Raw genomic sequence first — 26,025 nt, 5'->3', positions numbered from 1 at the left:
CTCTGGAACAGAAGTCAAACTAACAGGTCTGTAATTACTCGTATCACCTTTTCATCCCCCTTTGTGAGATGAAGATAGATTTGCACATCTCCAGTCTGTGAGGACGTTCCCCGAATCCAAGGATGATCTCATAATTATGGTAAATTGTTTGCTTACTTCCTTTGCTGCCTCCTTTAATATAATTGGATAGATCCCATCCACCCCAGGTGCCTTTCTTATGTTTAACTTCAACAATTACTCCTCCACATTGCTCTCAGTTATTACAAAATAATTTAACTCTGTTAGAGTTTGATAAACATCTAGCCCTCTCCTCCTTGAATAATTCATCATATATGAATGTAGATGCAAAATACTCATTTAGTTTGGCAGCTACCTGAGAATGATCATCTACAGTCAAACCATTGATGTTAAGTGGACCAATCTGATTCATCCCATTCCTTTTAGAGTTTATATAAGTAAAGAAATCTTTGCTGCTTTTCTTTGCATCCTTTGGCAAAGATTTTTCATAATCTGCCTTCGCTTGCCTAACCTCCTTTGTGACAATTTATGTGCATCCCATGCATTTTTGTTTTCTGCCACGAGTCTCATTAGTTCATCTGACATCCATTTAGGCCTGAACCTAGAGCTGTATTTCTTAGTCAGAACAAATAGCCTAGTAGGTTCCAAAATTACGTCATTGAATGCTTCCCATTTAAAATTTTCGGTTGCTAACATCATCAGTTGGTTCTACTGCACAGAAACTCTCTGAGACCACTGTAGTCGCCTTTACGAAAGAAAAGGGCGACTGGTTAAAGAAGCACTGCAGGATCATCTAGACAAGACTTCAGTTATATCTCGAACACAGCATGGTTTTATTAAGGGAAAGTCTTGCCTGACCAATTTGATTGGATACTATGATGCAGTCACAAAAGAACTGGATGCAGGGAATAACTTTGATATTATATATTTGGATCTTAGAAAGGCTTTTGATACTGTTGCACATGGATGACTGCTGCACAAATTGGAGCAGTGTGGCATTGGAGGCAAATTGCTGCTATGAATAAAGGGATGGTTGAGGGGGAGAAGACAGAGAGTGGTAATCAATGGACACTGCTCATCGTGGACTAATGTTATTAGTGGAGTTCTTCAGGGTTCAGTGTTGGGTCCATTATTGTTTTCTGTATTTATAAATGATATTGGTGATGGTATATCAAGCTTAATGTCCAAGTTTGCAGACGATACAGAGGTTGGCAGGGTGTAGCCTGACGTTGATGGTACTACATCAACTCCGTGGTGCCACACTGAGTGTGGTAGAGAATGAAAAGGACCTGGAGGTAATTGTGCAGGCAGATATGAAGTTCTCTGAGCAGTGCAGACGGGCTGCAAGAGTAGCTCATGGTGTCTTGTCAATGATATACAGGAATTTTTCTAGCAGGGATAAGGAGGTGATTATTCCTTTGTATAAGGCAATGGTCAGGCCACACCTTGAGTACTGTATACAGGTCTGGAGGCCTCATTTCAAGAAGAACGTAGAGCTGCTGGAACGAGTACAGAGAAAGGCAACAAGATTAGTGAATGGAACAAAGGGTTGTTCTTACAAAGAAAGGCTTAAGTTTTGCAAATTACTGTGTCTGGAGACTAGGCAGAGGCGAGGTTATCTGATAGAGGTGTATAAAGCCTTGAATGGTTTGAGCGTGCTCGATGCCGATGGGATTCTTCCTCTTGCTCAGAATAATCACCTGAGAGGGCATAAATTCAGATTGAGGAAAGACAGATGTAGAATAGATAAGTGGAAATTTGCCTTTAGCCAGCGGGTAGTTGGTTGGTGGAACAGACTTCCATCCCTTGTTGTAGAAGTTGATAGCCTAAATAAATTTAAGGCTCAGCTGGACAGGTATTTCGAACGAATGGGGGGATAAATGGAATTTTTTTTTTTTGGCTGATGCTCTGCATAAGCTTACTTTCTTGCATCATATGCCTCTACTAATGCTAATGTACGAGATTCATATTTAAGTATCTGTGAATATGGAAGCATAAATGAAGACAGCATGCATATATCTCTTAATTTTAAACTTTACTTCAGAAATTGTTAACAGACTGATAATTAACACATAGACCACACACACGCACACAGCACTGAAGTGAATACTGTAGTATTTACTTCCTCGAGCACAACCAGAGAGTTGTGAAGGATCTTTAGTAGGTTTATTGGTTGGTTGGGGCAATAATTATTGCCACATTCACTGTCGTGCCATGTGTGTGTGTGTGTGTGTGCACACACACATGGCACGGCACACACACCCTTAAACCTTACTTCACCAATAATCATTAATAGATGTGATAATTAGTGATTGTGACGGTGGAAAGACATATAGTGAAATTAATTTTCCTAAATGAAAAACTACCAGTTGTGGCCCACATCAGAAGAGGCCTGAGTTCAAAACTTGTCAATGGTTCAAGGAAATTATTATTATTTTTATTATTATTATTATTATTAGCTACGTGGTGCAAGGAAGCCTGAGGCTCATGCTGCACCAGCCAAAAAAAAAAAAAAATTCGCGAGTTACCCTGACAGAGAGAGTCAAAAATAGAAGGGAATCACTGAGAAAGAGAAGAATGATGATATCCAGCTCAGGACCCTGAGTGCGCCAAGCCCATACTTACCAGATGTGAGCCCCTGGTTTTTAAACAGTGTGGCTGACTTAGTCAGTCTCCAGAAAACTGACCAAAGATTGCACACAATTTCAGACAATATACTGACACCTTAAAGCCTCAGGTTCTTTGTTGATTATAACATAACATTTTTTTTTTTTTTTTTAATCGTATAATGTGTATCGTGGCCGTGAGGTCCAACCAGAGAGAGTACGGCACCATCGTAATATCCAAGCCTGAGGCAGATTCGAACCACGACCTTTGGGTTACCAGGCAGGCACTTTACCCACCCGGCTAGCCTGGTCGGCTATGATAACGTTAAATGACATTAAACAAAAATGTTTGTGCAGCTTGCACTACTGAAATGCAAAATTGCCCATATTGGAGCTTTAAAAACTAATAATATATCTTTAATACCCAGATATTAGTTTTTAAGGCTCCAGGAAGTAGGTATTAAACTGATCTGTTGATTAGAATCCTGTTCTGAACTAGAAAATTTACCAAACAGGTCATTAATTTGGTATAATTTTTAAAGGCATTACAAAAAAGTATTTTTAAATACAGTTGTTCAGTAATATATCACAATATGAACCATAAATTATGTCTGTGTTTCTTTAGTAGTGAAGTAACCTATTATTATATTTCAAAAAATTATATTTTTTCTCATATAATGAAATGGATAAGTTTATATGAAATTTATGTGACTAGTGCTGGTCCCTGCACACATTTCAGTTGCAGTTGATGAAGTCAGGATTATCTGGGAACATCATTGTATTCCGATTTGATGATCTGATAAAATGGTGAAAAGATCAAAAAAAAAAAAAAAAAAAATTTTAAAGTACAAAACTTATTTAAATACAGAACATATTACAGATTATTAAGTGAACTGCTTGGTAATTGACATTCGTGTAATCTGTATTATGTCACAAGTGATATGAAACGATGTAGTATAAAATTATTTGAAGCCATTAATTGGAATTTAATTAAAAAGCTGGCAAATAAAGAGTAAGGGCATTAAAAAAAATCACTCATCTCATTGGCAAGTATTCTATACTTAAGGGTTAAAATATTAATTATTGTTTACATAACATATAAAGATAGATGTATAAAGGCTAATACAGGCACATTTTACTATGGTGCTTACAAATTCATAATAGCCAGACCAGATACCCAGGCTCAGAAATGCTCAAAAACTTGCTTTGAGTCTGTCCCCCCCCCCATTTCTCTACTTAGCAGCTGTATCACTTAAAATTACTCTCCAAAACTCCATGGGAAATTCCCTAATACTTACCAGGGCTTAAGGCAAAGGATTATATTAAACAATGTGAAGAATCACAAAGAAAAACCCATATAAGACATGTTAGAATATCCATATAGGATCATACCTTACAAGACCACAAATAGAACAACCAAATAAGATATGATACTTATTTAGAACAGATAAATATATATCAATTCAGGACAAGCAGGACAAATTTTTATAAAAGTGGGGTATTTTCTGTGATTAATTTTGTTCAGACAGAATTGAAATCCAGGATATTTACTTTATGGACAGCAGAAAGAAATGTGTAATATAACACAGTCATCTACAGCAAGCAAAATAGCCAGAAATAAAGGGGATTTTTTCTTTTTCTCATAATATGCCATCTGTGTTAGTCTAGTTAGCCTGCAGCATTGCTCTCTGCCACCTATTCGGAAAGGTTGAGTTTTGATTCCTGTCAATGAATGGAGGAATTTCTAGTCTTCTTCATTTGAGGATGTAGCTAGCCAATCCCAAGTTCAAGTTATTTCTGGGTTTTTTCAACCAGTGAATGCACATTTCTAAAAATGTATTACTCTTATGATTATAAGTACGTGCTTAGGTGCCATTTATACAAATATTTATTTTATTTCTGTTTTTTTTTTTTTTTTTTTTTTTGACAGTGTTTTTCTTTAAGTTTGTATTTTATCATCTAGAGTTGAATTTTCTGAACGTTTTCTGTCATGTTTTGGGCATTATATGCAAACAGGATTTTTTTGAAATTTAAAGTTTGGAATATGCTGCTGTTGGAAATCTTTCAACTATTCAGCTTAGTTATACATGTGGTTTCAAATTGTCGGCTTACTAATTATAATGTATCTCTCCTCTCAGGCAACTTCCTCACAGCTGGTGAAGCAGCAGCCGCACAAATATTTAGCATTAGCATTAGTAGAGGCATATGATGCTAGAAAGCAAGCTTATTAGACAGCACAACAAAAAAAAAAAAAAATCTTCCCATTTCACTCATCCATTCGCTCCAAAATAACCGCAGGGGCTCACATCTGGTGAGTGTGGGCTTGGCACACCCAGGATCCTGAGCTGGATATCATCATTCTTCTTTTTCTTGGTGATTCTCTCTCTCTCTCTCTCTCTCTCTCTCTCTCTCTCTGGGTAATTCGGAAATTTTTTTTTGCCTGGTGCAGCATAAGCCTCAGGCTTCCTTGTACCATATGGCTAATAATAATAATAATAAATGTTTATCTAGTTCTGCTTGAATTTATTTAAGCTATCAACTTCTACGACAGTTGGAAGTTTGTTCCAGAAATCAACCACCCACTGGCTGAAGGCTAATTTCCACATATTTATTCTACAACTCTTTTCTCAATTTGAATTTATGTCCCCTCAGGTGATTAATCTGGGCAAGAGGAAGAATCCCATCAGCAGTGAGCTTGCTCAAACCATTCAAGGCCTTATACACCTCAGTCAGATCACCTCGTAGGTGCCTAGTCTCCAGACACTGTAATTTGCAAAACTTAAGCCTTTCTTTATAAGAGCAACCCTTTGTCCCATTCACTAACCTTCTTGCCCTTCTCTGTACTCATTCCCGGAGCTCTACATCCTTCCTAAAATGAGGCCTCCAGACTTGTATGCAGTACTCAAGGTGTGGCCTGACCATTGCCTTATACAAGGGGATAATCACCTCCTTAACTCTTACAAAAAAATCCTGTATATCACTCACAAGACACTGAGCTACTCTTGCAAACTGTCTGTACTGTTCAGAAAACTTCTTATCTGACTGCACAGTTACCCCCAGGTCTTTTTCATTCTCTATGACCTTGAGTGTAGTACCACACAGTTGATACGTTACTCTGGGGTTACTGCTACCCATATGCAATTCTTTACATTTGTCAATGTTATATTAAACTTCAGTTACCACCTCTCAGCCCATCTGCTCAATATACCTAGATCCTGTTGCTTACTGAAATTAGTTTCATTAACAACCCTGCCAATCTTTGTATCGTCTGCAAACTTAGACATTAAGCCCGATATACCTTCATCAATATCATTAATAAATACAGAAAACAACAGTGGACCCAACAGTGAACCCTGGGGGACTCCACTAATAACATTAGTCACGAAGAGCAGTGTCCATTGATTACCACACTGTCTTCTCCCACTCAACCATCCCTTTATCCATAGCAGCAATTTGCCCCCAATGCCACACTGCTGCAATTTGTACAGTAGTCTTCCTTGTGCAACAGTATCAAAAGCCTTCTTAAGATCCAAGTATATGATATCAAAATTATTCTTTGCATACAGTTCCTTTGTGACCACATTATAGTATCCAATCAAATTGGATATAATGATATGCTGAGAATCACATTCTAAGCCTAAAAATGCAGTTTCAATAATGTTTGCCAACACTTATGATTAAAAGTAATTAGTGAAAGACATAACACTTCTTCAGTTGTATTTAATATATGGTTGTAACTGTGACGGTTACTTATTTGTTTATTTATTTTTTTGTGACATATATTGTACTTTGTAAAATCCTTTTTAAGGCTTAAGCCATTTTTCTCTTAGCTTTAAATCAAAGTTTGTGGAAGAGGTTGATGTCTTCATTGCAAGAAGCGAAAAATGAAGAGAGAGTTTCTAGTAACAAGTAGGTGTCACGGTTTTGTCAGTTGCCATATTGAATACAATTTCCTCTAATTAGCAGTTTACTTTTTATCAATTTTTGAAACTAGTGCAGAACTAATATATTTTGCTGGTAGTAGTAGTAGTAATGGAAAATGATGCAAGAAAGAAAACTTATATAGCATCAGCCAAAGAAAAGATTACCCATCCATAACCTCCAAGAATTTGTCTAGTCCTTCCACTTCAACAACAGATGGAAGCCTGTTCTAACAATCGACCACTTGCTGGCTGAAGGAAACTTCTGCACATCTATCCTCCAACCATCCTTCCTCAATTTAACATTCAGCTTACTAACATATAGGTTAATGCAAAAGCATCATTTTAACATAGCCATGTACCAAAGTAGTTAAATTAATTAATTAAATTGACATTGTTTTGGTTATATCTCATATTGTGAATACCTTCACGATGAGTTGCCATGGTATTGTACTACCTCGAATAAGTAACACTCCACCAGTGGAGAAGACTACTGTTACTTATTCTCAGCAGATTCCACCACCCAGAACGGCACTGTTTCAAAGCTTGTTGGCTTCTCCTCGTGGTGGGCAGGTACCTGGTGTTTCAATAGTGACAACCCAGTTATGAAGTATAACTTTGCAATTTGAGAGATGTGGTGGTATTCGCTGACAATAAGTAACAGTAGTCTTCTCCACTGGTGAAGTGTTACTTATTCGAGGTAGTACCATACCATGGAAACTCGTTGTGAAAGTATTCACAATATGAGATATAATCAGAACAATGCAAATTTAATTCATTTAACTACTTTGGTAGATGGCTACGTTAAAATAATGCTTTTGCACTAACCTATATGTTAGTCATTCTACCTTGTAACATGCCTTTGCCCTTAAAAATTTTACATTCAGCTTACTCAATCAGATCTCATCACAGGTGCCTGATCTTGAGACACTGCAATTTGTAGAACTGAAACCTTTCTAAATAAGAGAACCCCTTTTGTTCCCTTCACCAATCTGGTTGCCCTTCTCTGCACCTATTCCAACATATCCTAAAGTGAGGCCTCCAGACCTGTATACAGTAATCAAGATGCAGCCTAACCATGGCCTTATACAAAGAGATAATCACTTCCTTATGTGTGCTAGCAAAGGTTTTTGTGTATCATTTACAAAACACCATGAGCTCTCCTGGCAGCATGTCTGCACTGCTTAGAGAATTTCATGTCTGACTGCACAATTACCCCCAGGTCTTTTTCATTCTCCACAACCCTGAGTGTAGTACCACACTGTCGACAAGTTACTTTGCGGTTTCTGCTACCCATGTGCAGTACCTTGCATTTGTCAATATTAAACTTCAACTGCGATTTCCCTTTGACCCAATTTTTTTAGATCTTGTTACAGTAGCTAACCCTGATGACTGTCATTAGTCACCCTGCCAACCTTTTTATCATCTTCAAACTTGGACGTTAAGTGTGATGTAGCTTCATCAATCATCATAATCATCATCAGCAATTTTCAATCCACCGCAGAATGAAGGCCTCTCCAGAAACTTTCCAGTTCCTTCTGTTTTGTGCAATAGCCATCCATTTACTACCCACAAACTCATGAATTTCATCTGTCCATCTTGGTCGTTGTCTTCCAGGTTTTCTCCTAGCTCCTCTTGGGTACCATTCTGTTATTCTCTTAGTCCATCTGTCATCATGTCTTCGAGCTATGTGTCTTGCCCAAGACAATTTTAGTTCTTTAGTTTTGATAAGAATGTCCTTTACTTGAGTTTGCTGCCTAATCCATGTGTTTCTCTTCTTCTCTAAGAGTGATTCTCAATATAATTTGTTCCATTCTTCGCTGTGTAGTTCTCAGCTTCTCTTCCATTCTTTTGGTGAGTGCCCAAGTTTCACTTCCATAAGTCATGGTGGAGAGTATCATTGGTTTATTATTTTACGTTTCAGACAAATTGGGATATTGCTCCTCAGTATGTGACTATATTTCTTGAATGCTATCCATCCAAAATTTATTCTTCTCTTGACTTCCATCCATTTATCGTTATTGCAACTAATGACTTGTCCCAGATAAGTATATGACTCCACCTTTTCAATTACTGCTCCTTCAATCATTATATCCCTTTCTTTGGCATACTTTTAGCATTAGCATTAGCATTAGTAGAGGCATACGATGCAAGAAAGCAAGCTTATTCAGCATCAGCCCAAAAAAAAAAAAAAAAAACCCTCTCCCATTTCACCCCTCCGTTCGTTCGAAATACCTGTCCAGTTGAGCTTTAAATTTGTTTAGGCTATCAACTTCAACAACAAGTGATGGAAGTCGGTTCCACCAACCAACCACCCGCTGGCCAAAGGCAAATTTCCGCACATCTATCCGACATCCGTCCTTCCTCAATTTGAATTTATGCCCTCTGAGGTGATTATTCTGAGAAAGATGAAGAATCCCATTGGCATTGAGCATGCTCAAACCATTCAAGGCCTTATACACCTCTATCAGATCACCTCGCCGGTGCCTAGTCTCCAGACTCTGTAATTTGCAAAACTTAAGCCTTTCTTCGTAAGAGCAACCCTTTGTTCCATTTACTAATCTTGTTGCCCTTCTCTGTACCCGTTCCAGCAGCTCTACATCCTTCTTGAAATGAGGCCTCCAGACCTGTATACAGTACTCAAGATGTGGCCTAACCATTGCCTTATACAAGGGAATAATCACCTCCTTATCCCTGCTAGAAAAATTCCTGTATATCATTGACAAGACACCATGAGCTACTCTTGCAGCTCGTCTGCACTGCTCAGAGAACTTCATATCTCCCTGCACAATTACCCCCAGGTCCTTTTCATTCTCCACCACTGTCAGTGTGGTACCGCAGAGTTGATACGTTGCTCTGGGGTTACTGTTTCCCATATGCAGTACTTTACATTTGTCAATGTTAAACTTCATTTGCCACCTCTCAGCCCATCTGTTCAACCTTTCCAGATCCTGTTGCAGCAGCATAGCGTCAGTAGTGTCCTTGACGACCCTGCCAACCTTTGTATCATCTGCAAACTTGGACATTAAACTTGATATCCCATCATCAATATCATTCATAAACACCGAAAACAACAACGGACCCAACACTGAACCTTGAGGAACTCCACTAATAACATTAGTCCACGTTGAGCAGTGTCCATTGATTACCACTCTCTGTCTTCTGCCACTCAACCATCCCCTTATCCATAGCAGCAATTTGCCTCCAATGCCACACTGCTCCAATTTGTGCAGCAGTCTTCCATGTGCAAGTCTTCCATTTTGTTCATCATTATTTTTGTTTTAGCCATATTCATCTTTAGTCCAAAATCCTTACTAACTCTGCATAACTGATTAAGATTTTCCTCTAATTCTTTGGTATCGTGGCTTATGACCACAATGTCATCTACAAATCGTAAATGGTTTAGGTATTCTCCATTCATATTGACTCCTTTCTGCGACCAGTCTAATCTTCTGAAAGCTTCCTCAAGGGCAGCAGTAAACAACTTCAGAGATATTGTGTCTCCTTGTCGAACTCCTTTCTCAATTTTAAATTCACTACTGTCTTTATCTAGTCTAATAAAGGAGGTAGCATTCTCATATTTTCTTCAAAATCATAATATATGGGATATCTATGCCTTGTCTTTCCAGTGCCCAAAACATTGCCTTATGCTGTATGAGTCAAATGCCTTTTCATAAACCACAAATGCCAGGCATAATGGTGTTTTATATTCATTTGCTTTCTCCATTAGCTGTGATATTACGTGAAGATAATCCATAGTTCAGAATCCTCTCCTAAAGCCAGCTTGCTGTTTCTGTTGATTATCATCAAGTATTCTTTCTAATCTGTTAGTAATGACCCTTGTGAACAACTTGTAGATGTAGGATAACAAGCTAATTGGTCTATAATTTCCAATTTCTGATTTATCTCCTTTCTTATGCAGCAAAACTATGATTGCATTATTCCACTCCTTAGGCACCATACCTTTTCTAATTGATTTTGTGGAGTCTTGCCAGTTTTTGTGCTATGTCTCTTCCTTCCAATTTTAACAACTCTACAGTAACTTCAACTTCCTCCAGGACTTTCTGATTCTTCATTTTGTTCAATGCACGTTCTACCTCATCAGGAAGAATATCGGATATGTCGTATGTGTTACTAATTTGCGCTCCATCTTCCCCACTGCTGGCATCATTCCCTCGCTCCTTGTATAATTCTCTGTAGTAGTCTTCTGCTATTTGAATTATGCCTTCTCTGCTATTTATAAGTACACCATCACTATTCTTCAGTTTCAGTATCATTTCTTTCTGTATTACTACTATTGTTCAGTTTCAGTATAATTTCTTTCTGTATTACTACTATTTTTCAGTTTCAGTATCATTTCTTTCTGAATTACTGCTATTGTTCAGTTTCAGTATCATTTCTTTCTGTATTACTGCTCATGGCTGCTGATTTAAATCCTTTGTTTTCCCTTAATGCTTGTTCTACTTTTCTTGTGTTAAATTTTCTTATGTCCTCTCTGAGTCTCTTTCTAATGGCTTTGCATAACTCGGTATACTCAAGTTTCTCCCTGTCAGTGTTTTTCTTACTCTTCATTTGTTGTCTTCAGTTCATCAGTCAAGTGTTTCTTGACTGATTTCTTCTTCTTTGGATTTCTTTTCACCTATAGGTTTCTTGGGCTTTATCACTTTCAGAAAGTTGTAATATTCCTCTTCGATATCTTGGTCCTGAGCAGTTTGCAGAAGCTCAGACTTGTTCTTAAGTTCCAGTACATACAGCCTTTTCTCCTCTTCTGTTATCTCAAAGACTTTCTTAACAGGAAAAACTGCTTCTACAGGGATAGGATACACTTTTTTTTTTTTACAAAAACCCCAAACACGAAAGGTATCAAAACCTATAGTACTTAGTACCGTGCATGGGTTGAAGGAGAAGTATGGGGGGGGGGATGCCGGAAACTTTGCTCTAGAGACTAAACATGGGTTTCGCCACTTCAAGCCTCCAATAAGCAAAGTGGTGGTATTTAAATAAAAAGGGTGCAAGAATATTTGCTGATGCTATCAAGGCAGTGTTAGGTGGGTCTGATAACTGCTAGCATGGGGGGGATACAAGGACTAATAGATTAACAGTAGCCACTGGCAGAGGTGAAAGTGATTCTTGCATTCCTTCTATTGTAATGAATAGCAGCCTGGAAAACAAGATGCAGGGTACTTCGGAGACTGCTGGGAGTCATTGAGGTACAAGTAAACACACAGGTTGTGTTAGGGTAGCTAAGAATAGGAACAGGTATACTTGCATGTACACCAATGCCAAGAGTTTGGTAAATAAATTTGATGAATTTGAGGTATTGTTCAAAATATCAAAGGCAGATATTGTTGGGATATCAGAGACATGGTATCACACGAAGGTAGAACTGGAATTTGGGGAGTACAATGTGTACAGGAAGGATAGACAGGATAGGAAGGGAGGAGGGGTTATGCTATTAGTTAAGAAACACATAAAATCCAAGAAAGTAAAGCCAGTCGACATCGCTGGACAGTGCAGTGTCGAGTCAGTTTGGTGTGACATAAGCATTGGGAGATCAAAATTGAGAGTAGGAGTGTGCTATAGGCCTAATAACTCTGATGAGTATAATAAGAAACTGTACAGGGAAATAGAATGGGGCAGTAAATCAGAGACTCTTATAATGGTGGATTTTAATTTCCCAGATATTGACTGGAATTTATCGGTTGGTCACACACACTAGCAAAGCTTTTGTGTATTTATTGGATGATTGTTTTCAACATCAGCATGTTCGGGAGGCAGCTAGAGGGAGTAATACTCTTGATCTGATTATCAGTAGTAGTGATTCTTCATGCATTAAGAATCTGCAGATAAAGGAACCACTAGGTGGCAGTGATCACAGTGTGCTGAAGTGTGATTTACTCAAAGAAATAACTACCATCAGGGGTAAAGGGAAGGGTTTTTGCTTTCGTAAAGGCGACTACGATGGACTGAGACAGTATTTAAATTCTATACAGTGGGACAAGCTGATGATGTTACCAACATCAAATTCAAAATGGGAAGCATTCAAAGAATTTATCTTGGAAGCTACTAGGCTTTACATACCAACTAAGAAATATTGTTCAAGGTTTAGCCCTAAATAGATGTCAGATGAACTAATGAGACATATGGCAGAGAAGAAAAATGCATGGGATACATATAAATTAATGGGTGACATGGAAGCCTATGATAGATATAAGCTGGTCTGTAACCAAGTCACAAAGGAGATTAAGCAGGCTAATGCAGATTATGAGAAATCTTTGGCAAAGGATGCAAAGAAAAACAGAAAAGTGTTCTTTACCTATGTAAACTCTAGATGGAATGGGATGAATCAGATTCGTCCACTGGATATTGATGGTTAAACTGTTGATGATGCTGCTCAGGTGGCTAATAAACTAAACGAGTATTTTGCCTCTGCATTCACACATGAGTTATTGAGGAAGGGGAATGCGAGAGGTGAAGTAAACTCCGGCAGTGAGCTAGATGATTTTGTAATAACCGAGAGGAAAGTGGAGGAGAAATTGTTGAGGATAAACATAAAAAAGGCACCTGGGGTGGATGGGATCTATCCAGTTATATTAAAGGAGGCAGCAAAGGACGTAAGGAAACCCTTAGCCATAATTATGAGAGCTTCCTTGGACTCCGGGTAGGTACCCATAGACTGGAGATGTGCAGATGTGACCCCAATTCATAAAGGAGGATCAAAGGCTGACATAAGTAATTATAGACGTGTGAGTTTAACTTCTGTTCCAGGAAAATTAATGGAGACTCTGGTTAAAGAAGCACTGCAGGATCATCTAGACAAGACTTCAGTTATAGCTTGGACATAGCATGGTTTTGTTAATGGAAAGTCTTGCCTGACCAATTTGATTGAATACTATTATGCAGTCAGAAAAAAAATGGATGTAGGGTGTAACTTTGATATTATATATTTGGATCTTAGAAAGGCTTCTAATACTGTTGCACAGAGAAGACTGCTGCACAAATTGGAGCAGTGTGGCATTGGAGACAAATTGCTGCTATGGATAAAGGGATGGTTGAGGGGAGAGACGACAGAGTGGTAATCAATGGACACTGTTCATCGTGGACTAATGTTATTAGTGGAGTCCCTCCGGGTTCAATATTGGGTCCATTATTGTTTTTTGTATTTATAAATGATATTGATGATGGTATATGAAGCTTTATGTCCAAGTTTGCAGACGATACAAAGGTTGGCAGGGTTGTTAAGAATTTATAAATGATATTGATGATGATGGTATATGAAGCTTAATGTCCAAGTTTGCAGATGATACAAAGGTTGGCAGCGTTGTTAAGGACACTGACAGTATGCTGCTGCAACAGGATCTGGAAAGGTTGAGCAGATGAGCTGAGAGGTGGCAAATTAGTTTAAAATTGACAAATGTAAAGTACTACATATGGGAAACAGTAAGCACAGAGTAACGTATGAACTCTGTGCTAAAATTATAAAAACTTGGTAATCACCTCCTTATCCCTGCTAGAAAAATTCCTGTATATCATTGACAAGACACCATGAGCTACTCTTGCAGCCCGTCTGCACTGCTCAGAAAACTTCATATCTGCCTGCACAATTACCCCCAGATCCTTTTCATTTTCTACCACTGTCAGTCATTCTCTATCATTTGTCACACTAGCAGTGGTAGAGAATGAAAAGGATCTGGGGGTAATTGTGCAGGCAGATATGAAGTTTTCTGAACAGTGCAGACAGGCTGCAAGAGTAGCTCATGGTGTCTTGTCAATGATATACAGGAATTTTTCTAGCAGGGATAAGGAGGTGATTATTCCCTTGTATAAGGCAATGGTCAGGCCACACCTTGAGTACTGTATACAGGTCTGCAGGCCTCATTTCAAGAAGGATGTAGAGCTGCTGGAACAAGTACAAAGGGCAACAAGATTAGTGAATAGAACAAACGATTGCTCTTACAAAGAAAGGCTTAAGTTTTGCAAATTACTGTCTGGAGACTAGGCACTGGCGAGGTGATGTGATAGAGGTGTATAAGGCCTTGAATGGTTTAAGCATGCTCAATGCTGATGGGATTCTTCCTCTTGCTCAGAATAATCACCTGAGAGGGCATAAATTCAAATTGAGGAAAGACGGATGTAGGATAAATGTACGGAAATTTGCCTTTAGCCGGCGGGTAGTTGGTTGGTGGAACAGACTTCCATCCCTTGTTGTGGAAGTTGATAGCCTAAATAAATTTAAGGCTCAGCTGGACAGGTATTTCGAATGAATGGAGGGGTGAAATGGGAGTGTTTTTTTTTTTTTTTTTTTTGGCTGATGCTGCATAAGCTTGCATTTTTGCATCATATGCCTCTACTAATGCTAAATACTAATCCCCATTATACACTTCAATCAACTCCTCTTTGCCCCAGGGTATCTAGTTGCCAAGCTCTACTGGTCACCACTTCCAGGCTGTTCCTCATAGTGATAATTTCCATTGCTCTTCACCAACCTCATTATTGCTTTGCACCTTCTATAGAAATTGCATGTTGAACTTTGAATCTTTCTGCATTGTAATCCCCAGCTCTTTTTCAATCTCATGTTTTATAATTTCATCATGCATGGTCATTTATCATTCTTCATAATTACATATTTTTTTCCTTTTAATACAATAGAAAAGTGAAAACTGGCATTCTGATGCTTAATATGGGTGGTCCTAGTTCCTTAAATGAGGTTCAAGACTTTCTTACTTGCCTGTTTACAGATGAAGATATTATCAAGATTCCTATTCAGAGGTATAGCTAAATGAAGCAAATTATTTATTCTTAATAAAATTTTTTATTAAATTTTATAATATTCATATACTAGCTATGCATTCAAGATAGATTAGTAATTGCACAAATCCTGCACCTTTATGCTATGTGGGGTGACTATTTAGTATTAGTAGCAGCAAATGATGCAAGCAAAGTTTACAGAGCATCAGATAAAAAAGAAAATTCACATATTAGCTATCTGTCTTCTCTAATAATAATAATTATTATTATTATTAGCCATATGTTGCAAGGAAGCCTGAGGCTTTTGCTGCACCAGCCAAAAAAAAAAAAAGTTTCTAAGTGACACAGAGAGAGAGAGAGAGAGAGAGAGAGAGAGAGAGAGAGAGAGAGAGAGGATAATACCCACCTTCTTCCTCATTTTATATTTATCCTGCCCTCATGTGCATTGTCTGAGCAAGAGTAAGAATGTTACCTGCATTTAGCTTACTCAATCCAGGCGCCTCTGTAGCCAGGTGGGAAGGAGCAGCAGTGCGTAACACACGCTTCTTGGTTAGACCGGGGTTCGAGCCCGTCACCACCAAATACGAAGGATGTGGAAAGGTCAGGGAATGACCACTGCATATCCTGGAGCAATATGGCCTTAGTTGCTAATGCTCCTAAAAACCAAATAACAAGCTTACTCAATCCATTCAAAGCTTTAAACACCTCAATCAGATGTTATTGCAGTTGTCTTGTTTCCAGACATTGCAATTTGCAGAACTGATGTCTTTCTGGTACGAGTACTCTTTTGTTCCTGCTACTAATCGCATTGCTCTTCTCAGCACACATTTTGTCGTATCTGCATCCTTCCTAAAATGAAGCTTCCTTGGCCTAACCCATTGCCTTATGAAACAGGACACCAATTACCTCCTTATCTCTGCTGGCAAAATTCATGTATATCATTGACAAAACCAGTCAGCCTTCAAGGCCAGCTTCTGGGGTGTTCCAACACCATCTGCTTGAAGAAAACTTGATATCTGACTGCCCAACTACCCCCAGGTCTTTTCTTTTATTTATTTTTTTTTTCCATTATCCTGAATGTAGTACAGTAATACCCTGACTTACGCGAACTCGGAGTTATGCAGTTCTTGATTTTTTCGATTGGTATATATCTAAAATTAGCTTACCATGATTTGGAAGTCAAATCATAAAGCTTGGGTGACAGCTTCCGTTTTTGAGGACTGGTTTGGTCACCACTTCACACCCGAAGTCGAACGTTGTTGCAAGTCTAAACAGATTCCATTTAAAGTGATGCTTCTTATTGACAATGCACCCGGTCACCCTCCTACCACCCTAATTAATTTCGACCCACATGTGAAAGTTGTGTTTTTGCCTCCAAACACAACCAGCTTGCTTCAACTGATGGACCAGGGAGTCGTCAAAATATTCAAGGCTTACTACACGAGGCGTTCATTTGCACTAAGCTATGAGTCTCATGATTCATGAAGTTATGATATGTCTCATAACTTCATAATAGTCTCATGAAGCTATGAGACAAAATAGTGAGATATCTGTTAAAGACTTGGAAACAATTCAATGTTTTAGATGCCATACGAATCATTGAAGAATCTTGGGATGAAATTCACAAAAAAACATTGAATGGTGTCTGGAAGTAACCTTGTCCATTTTTTTTTTTTTTTTAAAACCGAGACGAAAACAATGCCGGAAACTGATCATGTTGCTCATGTGATAGAAGAAGTTGTTAATCTTGCCAGGCAATTAGATTTGGAAGTCAATGGTGATGATGTCAATGAGCTGTTGGATTCACATAGTCAGGAGCTGACAATGAATGAGCTCATAGAGATGCGTGAGCAAAACGTCACTGAAGTATCCGACACTTCAGACCCAGTTCCACCAGAAAAGCACATGACAATTGCAAGCTTGACAGAGGGTCTCAGCTCAATTGAAAAGGGCTTAAAAATTTTAGAAAACAGACTCCAATGAAGAACGCGTTATAGTTACAAAGCAAGGAATAAAAAAATTATTAGCTTGCTACGAAGAAATTCTGCGTGAAAAAAAGAAGGCGCTGTGTCGTCAGACGAATTTGTTAGATTTTATGAAGCCATCGACATCGAAATAACTTTTTTACGTAAGTCATTTATTTTTTTAATACATATTTTGTATTAATATGTATAAAGAACTGCAATTTTATTAAATATTTTTCTTCTAAACTAGCGTTTTTGTTAGTCCTTGGTCCCAATTAAACAAAACATATGTATTTATGTGCAAAGTTGTACCCCGACTTACGCGAATTCGACTTAAGCGATTTTCGTCAGACCCACCTATCGCGTAACTTCGGGGTATTACTGTACCACACAGTTGGTATGTTATTCTGGGATTACTGCTATGCCTATGTAGTACCTTTCATTTACCAGTGTTAAACTTCAATTAACACTTCTCAGCTCATCTGCCTAATTGTTTTAGATCTTCTTTCAGTGGGATATCCTGATTACTATCATTAACCATACTGCAAACTTTTACTTTAAGCCTGGTATGCCTTCATCAATATCATTAATAAATATTGATTGCAAAATGTGCCAAGCAGTGAAACTTTGGGGATTCCACTAATAACATTAGTCCAAGAAGAGTGGTGCTTATTGATAACTGTATGTTTTCTCCCACTCAACCATCCCTTTATCCATAGCAGTAGCTTGCTGCTATTGCCACACTGCTCCAATTTGTACAGTAGTCTGTTATATGGAATAGTATTAAAAGCTTGTCTGAAATGTACCTATGTGATGTCAACATTATTTTCTGCATCCGATTTCTTTGTTACTGAATTGTAGAATAATAACAGATTGGTCAGACAAGATTGCCCCCTTAACAATCTGTACCATGACTGCCATTTAACTGCAGTCCTATTTGGATGGTCCTTCATTATTTCTTTAACTAGCAACTCCATTATTTTCGATGAACAGAAGTCAAACTTATATCTTTAATTACCCACTTATCCCTTTGATCCCCTTTGTGAACTGAGAGGATATCACATCTCCAATATCTACGAACCACTTCTGAATCCAAGAATACTCTCATAATTATGGCTAAGGGTTTCTTGTCTCTTTTGCTGTTTATCATAATATAATTGGATAGATCTAAACTTCCCCAGGTTCCTTATTTATGTTTAGTTTCTACAATTTCTCTTCCATTGTTCTTTCATTTATCACAAATAATTTAGCTCTTTAATTTGATGTATTCATAATATTCCCATCTCTGAAAAATTCATTTAATAGCTAGTTGCTGAATAACTATTTAGTTTGTGAACAACCTGAGCAGGATCATCAATAGTTAAAGCATTCGTAAATAGTGGACCAATGTGATTCATCCCTTTTGCTTCTAGTTTTTATATTACATACATTGGTCTTTGGAACTTTTATTTTTATTCTTTGCTTCATCCTTAGCTTGCCTTACCCCTCTTTGTGACCTGATTACACATACAAAGTTTCTACATACTGTAAATATGTAGAAAAAAAAAAGTAAAGTTTCTACATACTGTAAATTTCTCTATCCCCTGATAATTTATATGCATACCACATATGCATACCATATCTTTCTTTTCTGCCACTAGTCTCATCATTTCTTCTGACATATATGAGGGGTGATCATTTAATTTGCAGACTGGTGCAAGATTATGTTTACTGTGCAAACTAGGTGCCTCCGTAGCCAGGTGGGAAGGAGCAGCAGTGCGTAGCACACGCTTCTTGATTAGACCGCGGTTCGAGCCCATCACCACCAAATACGGAGGATGCGGAAAGGTCAGGGAATGACCACCGCATATTCCTGGAGCAATATGGCCTTAGCTGCTAATGCTCTTAAAAAAAAAATCAAATCAAAATAACTGTGCAAACTTTCCATAACTGCCACTAGAGGCTCTCCCTGATTGCTACTGAGCAGACTCTATGTGCGCATGCCAGTACTTGTCAAGCTAGTGTTGTGTGAAGAGGTGTTTTTTTTTTTTTTTTTTTTAGCTGCGTATCACTGACGATTGTTTTGAAACAAGTATCATGTTAGACATACAGATTGAACAGCAATATGTGATTGATTATTGCTTCAGACAGGGCTTAAATGCATCGGAAATGGTTAAAGAGATGAATGAAGCGTATGGTATTGAGTGTCTTGGTAGGACGACCATATTTAAATGGAACAAGCGATTCAGTGAAGGCCATAAGTCTGTTGCAGATGACTCAAGACCTGGTCAGCATTCCTTCTCAACAACACCTGAGCAAATCGCAAAAGTCCAGGAAATCTTGGATGAAGAAAGGTGAATTACAGTTTGTGAATTAGCTATTAGAATGTCCATTTCATATGGTAGTGCTTACTATATATTGTGGAAGATCATCTGAAAATACCACGAATCTGTGCACAATGGATTCTACACAATTTTGACTCCAGAAAAAAAACATTAGAGATTAGACTTGTGCAAGGAAATGCTTGATCGTTTTGAAATACAGGGTCAAAAACTTCTTAAATTGAATAGTGACTTGTGATGAAACTTGGATTTTTCACAATGATCTAGAGACAAAACAACAGTCGAGTGAGGGGAAGCTTTCTGATTCACAAAGACCTAAGAAATTTCAAGCTTCTTATTTGGCTGACAAACAAATGGTTCTTGTGTTTTTTGACATAAAAGGCATTCTTGTTACACATTTTGTGCTTTACAGAACAACTATGAACAACTTTGACTCTGACAACGGATGTTGTCAGAGTCAAACTTTGTCGTGCCATTCGTGAGAAACATTAAGAACTTTCTAGTGTGAAATGGTTATCACTACTATCCCTCTTATTCACCATAGTTTCTGGCACATCCCCTTTATTCACTGGACTTAGCCCTGTGTGATTTCTTTCTGTTTTTCCACGTTTTAAGAATGCTCTGAAAGGTAAGCATTACTTGTCTAACAGCGATGCTCGCAGAGCCACAATCGAATCACTTTGCAGACTTTTGAAAAATGGCTTGCAAGAAGAATTTAATTTGTTGGTATGATGGTGGGAAAAGTGTTAAGTTCAAGGGAGAGTATTTTGAGAAGGAGAACTCCACAGAAGATTCAGATGATGACAATTAAGATGAGATCTTGTACCAGTCTGCAAATTAAATGATCACCCCTCATATTTAGGTTTAATAAGACTTAAATAGATGTCCTTTGTCCTCAAGAAACCTATGCTTGACTGATGTATAACTGCACACCAGTCTAGATAGTTCTGCATTACTTATTTTTAACAAGTGATGTCATTATTTTTCGTGGAACAGAAGTTAAGCTAACAGATATGTAATTACTTGTCGCCCCTATGATCTTTTGTTGTGAATTAGGGATACATTTACACATCTCCAGTCTATGGGGACTTGCACTGATTACAAGAATGCTCTCATAATTATGGCTGAGGGTTTGCTTACTTCTTTGCTGCGCAATTTAATATAATTGTATAGATCCCATCCATCTTAGGTGCCTTTCTTACGTTTAACTTCAACGACTTTTCTTACTTTCCTTTCAGTTATTACAAAATCATTTAGATTTTCTAATAACTGAGTTTTTTTTTTTTTTTTTACATAAACCCCAAACACAAGAGGTATTAGAACCTATAGTACTTAGTACCGTGCTTGGGTTGGAGGTTGAGAAGACGAAAGAAGATATTTGTTGACATTGGACTTGAACTTCTGTAGACTGTAATTTTCAGGAAATATGTATGAAGGAAGGTTGTTCCAAAAAACGGCAGTTGAATAAATAAACGAGGAAGATAAAAAGTTGGTTCTGTGAGTTTGAAGCTTGACAGTAAATGGATGTTGGCTGGTGGTGGCACGTGTTCGGACTGTTTTGAAAGAGAGAGGGAATTATAGAAGCCAATTCAGAAGAACAGTGCCCATGGAAATATCTGTAGAAGAGGCATGCAGCAGAAACAGTACGTCTATGAGATAGCGAGTGGAGAGACTCTCTTAGCGATGAATCATTAATTAACCTAACTGCCCTATTCTGAACGGAATCAAGAAGCCCGGCCTACCATGAAATATTGTTTCCACCACCCCAGATGTGGAAACAATATTTCATGGTAGGCCGGATTTGCAATTTGTAAAGAGTGAACAGCTGTTTTGAATAAAAGTAACACCAAGAGCGAAAGAGAAAACAGAGTTTTTTGGATGCAGAGGAAGCAATATTTGTAATGTGCTTGTGCCAAGAGAGACAGAGAGAAAGAGAGAGAGAGAGAGAAAGAGAGCGAGAGAGATTAGAAGTCAGGGTAATCCCCCCAAAAGAGATATCATTTTTCCTAGAAATCGGAGTGTCACCAAAGATAAGCATAGGAGCAGAAGAATCCTTTTTGCGAGACATAAGACAAGACTGAGTTTTAGAAGGATTGAAATCAACTAAGTTGTCTTTGCCCCACTGGAGAATTACCTGGAGATCGGCATTTAAGGAATTGGTAGCAGATTTTTGAGAAGTTGAAGCTGATTGAGCAGGAAAAGGTTTCTCAAAATGGAATGCAATGTGCTATCATCGGCAAAATTATGGATAGGATTTCCAATCAATGGAAGAAGGTCATTAATATACAACCGGAAAAGAGTGGGGGAAAAACTGAACCTTGGGGGACACCGGCATTAGTGGAGAAGTTAGAAGACAGAGATCCATCTATCATCACCCTCAGTGAGCGATCAGAGAGAAAACTGGATAACCAATTACAAAAAACAGTTGGCAAACCATAAGATGGAAGCTTGTTTAGAAGAACTTTATGCCAAACATGATCGAAAGTCTTTGAGATGTCAAGAGCAACTGCTTTTGTTTCACCAAACTTTTCCATTGAATTAGTCCATAAATGGGTAACATAAGCCAGAATATCACCATTGATTCGACACTGATGGAATCCATACTGGCGATTGATCAGACGGAAGGTTTCTAGGTAGTTTAAGAGTTGGCAGTTAATTGATTTCTTCATTACTTTAGAAAGAGTAGAAGTAATTGCAATGGGACGAAAGTTGGATGGGAGGGATTTGTCACCCTAAGGAACTGGCTGGATATGAGCAAATTTCCAAGCAGAAGGAAAAACACCTTTGAAATAAGAAAGGGAAAAAAAGCGGCAAAGAAGAGGAGTAAGTTCAGGAGCACAGGTTTTGAGAACAAGTGGAGAAATACCATCGGGACCTGGAGCTTTCTTAGCATCAAGATTCGTCAAAATCCTTCTGACATCCTTTTGACGGAAGACCACTGGAGGCATTGAATAGAGTGTGTTGGGAATGGTGGGAGGTGTTTTACCAAGATCATTAATACATGAGTTGGAAGAAAAATGAGATGCTAGCAGGTCAGCTTTATCTTTGGCTGAAATGACAACAGAACCATCTGGTTTGGACAGAGGTGGGAGCAGAGATTAGAAAAAGTTGTGGCCAATAGCTTTGGCAAGAGACCAGAATTCTTGGCTACCATTAGAGCAAGAAGCAAGTTTTCTACTCTTAGCCTGTTCAAACTCTAGTTTGCACTGATTAATAACTGCTTTACAATTGTTGCGAGTTTTGGTGTAGGCAGAAAATAAAACTGAAGAATTAGAAACAAGCCAATTACGATATGCAATGTTCTTCTCTTGTTGTTGTTGTTATTTGGTTTTTAGGAGCATTAACAACTAAGGCCATATTGCTCCGGGGATATGCGGTGGTCATTCCCTGACCTTTCCACATCCCTCCGTATTTGGTGGTCACGGGCTCGAACCCTGGTCTAATCAAGAAGCATGTGCTACGCACTGCTGCTCCTGCCCACCTGGCTACAGAGGCGCCGCTCTTCTCTTGAACAGCCTTAGCACATTTATTGGAAAAACAAGGTTTAGATAAAAGATAAGATTTTGAAGTGGAGTGTGGGATAAAGGATTTCATTCCTGCAAGAATAATTTCACTGACACGATCTGAGCAAACAGTGACATCAGAAGTTTTGAAACAGTAATCCGACCAAGGAAAAGAAGAAATGTAATCTCGCAGGTCATCTCATTTTGCATTCTTGTAATGTCAAACAATACGAGGTTGGAAATAGCCACGAGATAAAGGCTCCATTGGAGAAGAGACAATCACCAAGTTATGATCTGAGGTGCCTAAAGGACGTCTTACTTCAACTGTGTACTTAGAAGGGTTGTTTGTAAGAAAAACATAAAGCGTGTTGGCTGTATGGTTAGAATATGTCCAGTATTCTAGTAGGTAAATGAACAATCTGTGCATGGTCATTAGTAATTGCAAAAGCCTCAGCATCTCGACCAGCTGGGTCGGCATGACTAGAAAATGGAAGCCAGCTGCAGTTGTGAACATTAAAATCACCAAGGAAAATTACCTCACTGTTAGGAAAGTTGGACTGGAGAAAGTTAAGTTGGAAAGAGAGGAAGTCAAAGAGCTCCAAGTGATTAGTGGAGTTGGGAGAACGGTAGAGACAACAGATGAATTTCACACAATGAGGTTGAGAGATTTTAAGCCAGAGAAGATCAAAGAGAGGAGATTCCAAATTGCCAAGTCTCTGACAGGGAATATAAGAATGGACATATGCACAAGTACCACCTTTGAGGCGAAAGAAATCATACAGTGAATAATTTGGGCATTTGAGATGAGCAGTAGTTGAATCAACCGATAACTGAGATTCTGCCAGAAAAAGTACATGGGGTTTGGCAGACTGCAAGTGGAAATGGACATCGTTGAGATTAGTATTGAGACCACGTATATTTGTGAAGTGAATTAGGCAGTGCTTGGGAGGTTTAGATCTTTTCGCAGATAAACTTGCTCTATTAATTTGAAAATTCATGGTGTATTCAATAGTAAGAAAAAGTGGGTGGGATATGCTGTATGAAGTTTTTGGATATGGCGTACACGTGGTAAGAATATACCCAGATTCTTGAGATAATGTGGCCTCGACAATGCTCCCCACATACACACTACTCAGATTCCTTCCAGTCACTATCTGGCAGAGTAGAGGTAGCAAGATTATACACTAGCTGATCTGGAAGCCTCCTAGAGAGTTACCAATAGGTTCGGTCTGGTGTACTAACTAGCGGCCGGCCTGCGAACACTGTTTTAGAGCTGTACCCTCGAAATGTAAGGAAGATTGAATCTCGCCACGATGTTCATCATAACCTCAAAAGTCATCAGTCATACTGCATGATGGAAGAGAAGGGGAATGGTTGACCAGAACTTAGCTGTAGAGACTAAACATGGGTTTCACCACTTCAAGCCTCTAATAATCAAAGTGGTGGTATTGCACTGGTTGACGAGAGTCATCTGCCACCTGGTACTGCCTGGTAACACAGAGGGGGGGCCATTTCTCCATGTGGTGTGGGCGCCACACCTCGACCCCCTGCTTACATTGGTTCACACCAGGGTGGTCATGCACAGTGTGCTTGTGCATGGAGGTTATACCCAGGATTACTAACAGTCCCACCATGGTGAAGGTGCAAGCAGAGGATTTGGCTGTCACAGGCTGTCCGAAGTTCGGCGAAATTGGGTGCACTTGACTTGAGTGTCACCCGAATATCAGTTCCATGAATGTTTTAGACTCCCAGATAGCAAGTACAGCTTGTCTGGCATATCTCAGAGAATGTCTGTGACAACCTCAAGCATCAACCTCAAGGAGTGTGTTATTACACATGTTAGTTTGTTAAACTTCTGGCATCCACTTCCCTAAAGACTTCCTCGTGTGTGAATGTAGATGCAAACTACTTATTCAGTTTGTTAGCAATCCAATTTGGATCAACAACAGTTGAACCATTGATATCAAATGGACTAATGTGATTCATCACCTTCCAACTAGTGTTTACGTAAGTAAAGAAGTCCTTTCTGAATTTCTCTGCACCTTTGCCAAAGATTTCTCATAATCTGCCTTGGCTTGCCTAACCTCCTTTATGACACGATTACGGACTAGTTAATATCTACTATAGGCTTCTCTATCATGTAATAATTTAAATGCATCCCTCGCACTTTTCTTTTCTGCCACGTATCCTGTTAGATCACCTGACATCCACTCAGGCTTAAGCCTTGAATAGTATTTCTTATTCGGTGTGAAATGCCTAGTAGCTTCTATGATTATTTTCTTGAATGCTTCCCAACTGGAATTTTCTGATGGTCCGTCATGAGTTGGTCTCAAGGTATAGAATTTAAAAACTGTCTGCAACCATTGCAGTCACTTTTACAAAAGCTAAAACCCTTCCCTTTACCTTTGATGGTAGTTTCATCTTTAAGTAAATCCAACATCAATACGCTGTGATCACTGCCACCTAGTGATTTTTTTTTCTGCAGATTCTTAATGCTTGAATAATAATTAATAATTATCAGATCAAGTATAACTCTCTGTTGTTGTTTCTATAACATGCTGCTGTAGAAAACATTCATCCAATAAATTCTTGTGAGTGTGAATAGGCAATCTGCAGTCAATACCTGCAAAGTTAAAAGCCCACTCTATTTTTCTGTATAGTTTCTCATTGTAATCAACAGTAATTAGGCCTATATCTCATTTATACCCTCATTTTTGCTTTCCCGGTGCTTATGTTACACCAGACTGACTCAGCATTGCATAGACTACCCATGTCAACTGCATGCACTTCCTTAGATTTTATGTGCTTTTTAACTAAGAGCATAACCCACCCCTTCTCCTATCCTGTCTGTTCTTTCTGAACACATTGTGCTCCCCATATTTCACAATCTGCATCCTTTACATCTGAGTGACACCTCATCTCTAATATCCTATAAAGTCTGCATT

At 38.5% G+C, this 26,025-nt stretch overlaps 1 protein-coding gene across 1 annotated transcript in view; it reads left to right on the top strand.

Annotated features, from left to right (window-relative positions):
* FeCH (ferrochelatase, mitochondrial) overlaps window positions 1-26,025 on the top strand; it is a 185,490-nt gene that overhangs the window by 9,834 nt on the left and 149,631 nt on the right. The window contains exons 2-3 of the mRNA XM_090380673.1: window positions 6,455-6,533; window positions 15,194-15,313. Of these exons, the coding sequence (XP_090236799.1) occupies window positions 6,455-6,533; window positions 15,194-15,313 (199 nt within the window). The remainder of the gene's footprint in view (window positions 1-6,454; window positions 6,534-15,193; window positions 15,314-26,025) is intronic.

Source organism: Mastigoproctus giganteus, chromosome 9, assembly GCF_048544385.1.
Source record: "Mastigoproctus giganteus isolate SK-2022 chromosome 9, ASM4854438v1, whole genome shotgun sequence".
NCBI lineage: Eukaryota > Metazoa > Arthropoda > Arachnida > Uropygi > Thelyphonidae > Mastigoproctus > Mastigoproctus giganteus.
Note: the sequence above shows the minus strand (reverse complement) of the source record. Positions and strands in the feature narration are given on the sequence as shown.